The sequence below is a fragment of the Panthera leo genome, chromosome C1 (genome assembly GCF_018350215.1).
Source record: "Panthera leo isolate Ple1 chromosome C1, P.leo_Ple1_pat1.1, whole genome shotgun sequence".
In the NCBI taxonomy this organism is placed as follows: Eukaryota; Metazoa; Chordata; class Mammalia; order Carnivora; family Felidae; genus Panthera; species Panthera leo.
Window position 1 is genome coordinate 14,532,970 of NC_056686.1, and position 7,434 is coordinate 14,540,403.

Sequence of the window (7,434 nt, forward strand, 5' to 3'; positions counted from 1 at the left end):
GAGGGTGACGTATGCCAGAGAGCACAGGTCCCAAACTCCTCGACAGGCCCTCTCCCGGGGTGGTGGAGGGCTCTGGCGTTTTAAGACGTAGAGCCATGTGGACAGAAGGATCAACACTACCCTTTAGGCCACCCGGCTGCAGCACGGACAGTGTGTCAGAGCGGGTGGGACTCAGGCAGGAGGCCCGGTGGGTGGCAATGGCAGGGGGAACCTGCCACACCACGGTCCCCAAACCCCCACCCCTGACACCCGCCGCTTCGGCCCCAACACCATCCCCCAGGCGCCTCCTGGACGCGGCTTTTCCTCCGATCTCAATCCATCCTCGGAAGAGACAGCTGCCAACTTGGTCGGGAAGGTTTCGAGGGTCCAGGAGCAAGGTGGTGGGTGGGGCTAGGTTGAGACCCTCCCAGCCTGGTGCAGGGGGTTAGATACTGAGGGATGTCAGCAGTCCCACGGGACTTGCAGCGCTCAAGATGCTGAGGAACGGGGCAGGGGGCGAGGGACGGCCGGGCGGGCTCCTCCTAGCACGTAGGGGTCTGGCCTCTGCAGTGGGGCCGCCAGTAGTGACGCAGGCGTCTCTTGTAAGTCTCCAGGTTCCGCTTCAGGCAGAAGGCAACCTCCTTGTCGCAGGCACACAGCTGCTGCTCACACCAGCTGCCCTTGTCGGCTGTGGGGTGGAGGAGACGGGAGCTCAGTGTCCGTCCCTTCCCGAGGCAGAGGCGGGCGTGGGTCTAGGGTCCCTGCGGGGAGTTTCTGGAGGCCGCGCAGGGGTCGCTCAGCCTTAGAGTCCCATTCCCAGCCGCTTCCTAGGCGCGTGACCTTGGGCACAAACCGTGACCTCCCTGAGCTCCGTCACTCCATTAGTTATTCATTCATCCCTTTCATAAGCGATTGAGCGCCCAGCCGGTGGCAGGGCCCTGGAGGGACAGGACTGACCAGAATGGACACAAGGGGTTCACACTCCTGGGGGAGGGGGCGGCAGCAGGTATTAGAGGACCACAGAAAGGAATAATACATACTGTTCCTCTCGGAAGTAAGAAATGCTGCAGGGGCTCCAAGATGGCAAAGTAGGGGGATCGGACTCAGTGTCAGGAGCCATTTGAACTGAGATCGGAAGGGTCTGATCCCTGTGGAAAGCCAGGGTGGAAGGTGGCGGAGAGTGGGGGGGTGGGGCGTGTCCCAGGCCGATGGAACTGTACTCGCCGAGACAGAGGCCAAAGGGACCTTGGCGAACCAGTGTCATTATCTGTGCGTGGGGGTGAGGGTAGGAGCTGCCTTGGGGCTGCTGGGAGTATTAGAGAAGGCAGAGCACTCAGGACACAGTAGGTGCTCAATAAATGTTGGCTATGATTGTTGTTGTTATTATTAAGACTTTAATGAGCGGGGACTCTGGTGTGATGAGCCCACGTGATTCCCAGCTCAGAGCGGCCACCTCCCTCCAGGCGTGGACCCAGGGATGGGGGTGGGGGGACCTGAGGTCTAGCCCAGGCTCTGTCACCTGCAGCAGGGTGACCCTGGGCCAGCACCTCTTCGCTCTGGTCTCACTTTCCTTGTGTGTAAATGGAGATCATCAGGGTGGCGCAGCTCCTGGCCGGGTTGCTCTGTCAACTCGCGATAACGACGTCAGTTGTAACAATGACATCAGTAGTCCGCGTGATTTATCGCGCACGCGCTGGGCAGCAGGCATGTGCGAGGCTCATTCTGTCTGCTGTCATTTTAGTTCTTGAGTTAAGTTTAGGGGGAAGCACACTGTTATCCGGAGTTTACAGAGGCGAATACTGACGTTCAGAGAGGTCACGCAATGTGTTCAAGGTCACACAGCTGGTTGATAGCGGCTCTGGGATCCCAGCTGAGACCTGCCAGCCTTCCAAATCCTATTTTTAGTATATGTGCTGCCGAAGCGAGCACATCCTAAAGGGGTCAAAGCCCTCATTGGACCTCTCCATACTCCCACCCCCGTTCCCCCACAGCCCAGCTACTATCACTGGACACATGAGAAAAACAGAGAGGGCGAGCAGCTTGTGCCTTGTCACACAGCACACGAAGGCAGTTAAGTGCCAGAACTCCCTTCCTCAGCCTCTGACTCCAGCCCCGAGGCCCCGGGCACTCACAGCACTGGATGTCCCCCTGGGAAAAGGTGTAGTCATAGTTGTCTGTGTGGATACGGCATCGGTGCTGCCTCAGGTGAGCGTAGCAACAGTCATGGTTCTGACAGCACCTGGAGGGAGAGGACAGGGAACAGGACAGGCAGGGAACACAGCTGCCCCAAGAGTAGAAACCGAGTGCCCACCCAGGAAGAGTCAAGGCCTGCAGGGCTCCAGTCTTTATGACCACACAAGCTGACACTTAGTGGGTGCTTTCTAGGCACCAGGCATTTGTTTTATCCATGAACATTCTCTTAATCTCCGCCACCACCCTACGACAGAGGCACTGGTACAATGCCCATTTCACAGATGAGGAATCAGACTCAGGGAGGTCAAGCCACATGCCCAAGGTCACACAGCCTGTAAGTGGTGGGTCAGGGAAGTGACGCCCGGCCTGGATGGCTCTGGTCTCTCCTAGTTGATTCCTGGGGTTGTAGTGAAGCTTGAAGGAGATAATGGCAAAAAGAGGTAGGCATTTAAAAAAAAAACAAAAAAAACCAAACCAGCAGGGAGTGTGCGTGGGTGTTATCACTAGATCAGGGCTTGGAAGTGCAAGGGGGGCCTTCAGAGACTCTGCAGAACCAGCTAGACGGCAAGGTCCAGGAAGGCTGGAGCCGTACCCGGCCTCAGCAGGGCTCCCAGAGCATGGCATAAAACGAAGTCGCGGAATGAATGCGTGAGGGAGCAGGAAAGGGGAGAGTCCCGGGGTGGGGGCAGGACAGGATTGCCACCCGCAGTCCTGTCTGGGAAGGGATTACCAGTCCGAGGCATCTTTGGGTTGGCCTTTGCCACCAGGTCCGCAGTGGCAGCCATAGGGCCAATAGGAGAAGATGGGTGTTTTTCTGGTCACTTGTTTGATCATCTTGTTCAGGTTCAAGATCCCGCCCTGGGTTGGAATCACACCTGCCAAAGAGCCCGGTAACAAGGAGAGGATATGAACGTCAGAGGAAGCCGGTGGGACACACGCCTGGCCCTCTGCCCTGCTGGACCGAACCAGTGACATTGGATGAGAAAATGACAGGGGCGCCTGGGCGGCTCAGTCGGTTAAGCGGCCGACTTCAACTCAGGTCATGATCTCGCGGTCTGTGAGTTCGAGCCCCCCGTCGGGCTCTGTGCTGACGGCTCAGAGCCTGGAGCCTGTTTCAGATTCTGTGTCTCCCTCTCTCTGACCCTCCCCTGTTCGTGCTCTGTCTCTCCCTGTCTCAAAAATAAATGAAACTCAAAAAAAAAAAAAAATAAAGAAAATAAGAAAAAGAAAAAAGAAAATGACAACAACCACTAGGTTTATTAAAAATATGGTGATGGTGGGGTGCCTGGGTGGCTCAGTCGGTTTAGCGTCCGAATCTCAGTTTCGGCTTAGGTCATGATCTCGCAGTTTGTGGGTTTGAGCCCCGAGTTGGGCTCTGTGCTGACAGGGCAAAGCCTGCTTGGGATTCTCTCTCCCCCTCTCTCTGCCCCTCCCCTGCTCGTGCTCTCTCTCTCTCAAAATAAACAAATAAACTTAAAAAAAAAAATATATATATATATACATATATATAAAATATAGTGATAACGAGGGCTTATTATGGGTCTTTTCATGTAGTAATTTATTGACTCTGTTCAACCCATGAGATAAATACTGTTTTTTTTCAATAAATAATTTTGGTATATTCTAGATGCACAGAAAAGTTGCAAAGAGCTACAGAGCGTTCTTATACACGCCTCACCCAGCACCCAGTTTCCTCTGATGTTATTATCAGCTTACATAATAATGGTGGATTTACAGGAACTGAGAAAGTGGCGTTGGTACAATGAGAACTACCTTTAATGCCCATTTTACAGATGAGCAGATTGAGGCTTAGTACCTTGCCCAGGTCACAGTGGTCGGTACATGGAGGAGCCAGCACTGAAACCCAGGGCAGTTTGGTTCCAGTCACTGCCTCTGCCCTGAGTTCCCCATTCTGTAACAGGAAGACACCCTCCTCTCCGCACCCGCCCCTGCCCCGCACGTCCCTTCCAGAAAGCCGCACACTTAACGCCCTCTCAAGGCTCACCTGGGAAGGCAATATGATTTAGAGATCAATGATTTTCACGGATATTTTTCATTTTAGTTCTAATTGCTGCTGGTTAGAATTGACCGCAAGGGGATTTTATTTTACTGGGGGAGACAAATGCATTATGTTGAGACAGGAGGAATGAAATACATTAAGTCGAAGGATTCAGGGGAGAGCCTGGGGAGGGGGGGGAACAGACGAGCTAAGGAGACTGAGGTATACATGTGTGCAACCTCGAGAGACGATTCAAGAAGACAGATGGGGCCGGGTCTCAGGGGGACCGGGCCCAGTGCACCCCTTCGAACGACCTCATTATGGACCTCCCCTCCATTCCCTGCTAAATGGTGCTATAATGAAAGCTGTGCGTGCAAATGAAGTAAATAATAAAGTGGGGGGGCAAACCCTAAGTTGGGGGAGGTAGAGGTGGGAAGAGGGGGTTTGGGAGGGGCTGGCGCAGTGGGCCAAGGGCGAGATCCCAAACCAGCTGCCTTGGGTTGCAGCCAAAGTGACTGGTGGGTATCTGGTCTATGCAGGCCTGCTGTGTCCCCAGCGTGTCCCTCAATGCGCAGGAATCCACGTTGCCACTCCTGTCTGACATGGTGGCTCTGGCTGTACAAATGTTTAAGAGAAACCGTGTTAAGCTTTGGCGGAGCCGATGACTGATCTCGGGCCCGCTGGAATCCCGGATGCCGTGCTAAGGAACCTGGAGGCAAACCGTTGCAAGGTGAGTGGCCACCCACCTTGTGGGCCAGCAGGGACCTGGCTTCAGAATCTTGCCTTTCTGGTGTCCCTCGTCCCTCTTTCTGCCCTAAGCCTGGCCCTTTCCACGTCAGCTTAGGAATACACAAATAAACTCACGTCGGAATGGTGCATTTCTCCCATGCCGGGCCAGCAGTACATTTAGCTTTGATTCAGAAAGCTTTTGGATGGTAGTCTCATTGCTTCTGTAAGTGAGGCGGGCCCAGCCCGGAGACATGGCGGGACCCAATTTGCGGTTACGAGATCTTTGGTGAACTGGCTTAGCTTGTCAGGAATTCCTGTCCTGGTAGCTCTTTCTATCCTTAACTGCCACCAAGAGGGCTGGCCCCTTTTCCCCCAGGAGTGAGCATGGCTAACGCCTCATCATGCACGCTCTGCGTGTTAAGCTGTTGCTTGCTTGCTGTTACTTACACCTGCTAAACATTTTGGATACATTTTCTCATTAGAGACCCAACAACCTTACAAAGAGGGTGCCATTATGTCCATTTTGCAGGTGAGGACATAGAGAGGTAAGGCGACGTGGCCAAGGTCAGACCGCCAGGAGACAGTGGGCCAACAGTTGAATGCGGGTTCATCTGTACATTTTGCCTCTACAGTGCATTGTTTCTTTATGTCGGAGAGATGAGTTTCTGTAGCTTGATTGCAATTTTCCTAACGGTTTTCGCTGTAACCCTGGAGATGTGTTCCTCTAAAAACTTTGGGAGTCCCAGGATAACAGAAATCCACATTTTAAAGCACAAATCCTCTCCAAAACTACATACGTTGAGATGGTTCGAGAAACAAATACACCCAATTTGCTGGCAGCCACATTTTTACATTTGCTCTGCTGAAGATCGAATGGAAACCTCCCCCCATCTGCCACCACAGTCAACAGAGCCCTCTTCCCAGGTTCAAGGGAGACGATGAACGTGAAAGACAGGCACAGAGTGCTGTGCGTAAGCGAAACATTGCTATTATCTGGTCAAAGAGACAGAGGGAAGCAGGATGGCCTGGGGAGATCCCTTTCTATAATTTGTGTCCAAAGGGCCCCAGGTGTCCGCTCACCTGGCCCCAGTGTCTGAGTCCCCAGCTGCTTGTCCTCACAGCAGACCAGAGTCACGCTGCACAGCGTGATAGCCCAGAGCTCCCTGGCCGAAGCCAGCATTCTAGGGGACCAGCCGCTGCTGCTGGCTCCTGGCAGGGATGGAAGGGTTGGGGACTGTGGGGGGGACCAGGGCAGTGGGGATCAGAGCAGAGGACCAGTCTAGGAAAGAGATATCACCTAGTCATACCCCACCTTCCCTTCCCAGCTGTGGGTCCTGCCCTACTCACCAGCAAACACCAGCAGCGTGCACAGCAGGGCAAGATTCATGGTCCCCGCACAGAGCAGTGGAAGCAGCTACTGGAAGTCCCCTTCCATGCAGGCAGCCTCTTAAATCAGGGTACCTGCCCCCGCCCCCCAGCCGAGCCCACCCGCGGCCCTCCCAGCTCTGGCTCTGGTGTATGCTCTTTCTGTTTCCTCTTTCTGACCATGGGGAATATTATTTTTATTTTTAAGATCTGTTGTTTTTTTTTTTTTTTAAACATTTGGATTGCAAAAGGAACACATTCAGTGTAGGAGGTTTGAAAATCAAAGACAATAAAAAATTTTTAAATCATTTATGAATCCATTAAGCACCATTCACTTTTTTTGATTGAAATACATTTGACGTAAATCATTGTGTAAATTGAAGGTGTGCAACATGTTGAGTTGATACACTTATATATTATACCATGACTGCCAGTGTGGCCACAATTAGTACCTCTATCGAGCACATCACACAATTGTGATTTCTTTTTAGTGGCTGGAATGAAGGTCTAATGTCTTAGCAAGTTTGATACTTACAATGCAATATTGTTGTCTGTATTCGCTAGGCTGTGCATTAAATCCCCAGGACCTGTAAACAATATCTGTCCTATTTCCACTCTTCTCTGTCCCCTGGTGACTACCATTTTACTGTTTTTATGAGTTTGGCTTTTTTAAACTCCCCATATAAGTGAGATTATACAGTATTTGTCTTTGACTTCTCTCACTTAGCATAATGTCCATCTGTGTTGTCACAAATAGAGGCATGTCCTGTTCATGGCTAAATAATATTCCATTTTAACATATACACCACATCTTCCTTATCTGTTCATCCACAGAGAGGGACTTGGGTTGTTTCCACCCTTAACATTCTGGCGTATCCTCTTCTGGTTCTATTGCTGTATGCACTTCTCCACACTTTTCACTGACCAAATTAGAAAAATGTTACAAGTAATGCTTTGTAGTCTGTCTTTTCACTTACCCCTATACCTTGAACATATTTCTATGTCATTAAGTATTTTTCTGCAGTAACAGTTTGCAAAGCAACTTCGCATTCTTTTATACATCTATGCTGCTTACTTAACGAATCCCCTTTTGATGGGCATATAGGTTGCTTCCAATAAATTTTTTATTATTCTAGTCCATACAGTAGTGGTACAGTGAAAGAAATCCT

At 51.6% G+C, this 7,434-nt stretch overlaps 1 protein-coding gene across 1 annotated transcript; it reads right to left on the reverse strand.

Moving 5' to 3' along the window:
• Positions 1 to 501: 501 nt before the first annotated feature.
• Positions 502 to 6,287, reverse strand: PLA2G2D (phospholipase A2 group IID). The gene is made up of 4 exons (XM_042952002.1): positions 6,248 to 6,287; positions 2,903 to 3,047; positions 2,112 to 2,218; positions 502 to 667 (listed from the first exon to the last, which is right to left on the reverse strand). Exons 1-4 carry the CDS (start codon positions 6,285 to 6,287, stop codon positions 522 to 524), a joined length of 438 nt encoding a protein of 145 aa, XP_042807936.1. The 3' UTR covers positions 502 to 521.
• Between the last annotated feature and the right edge of the window lie 1,147 nt (positions 6,288 to 7,434).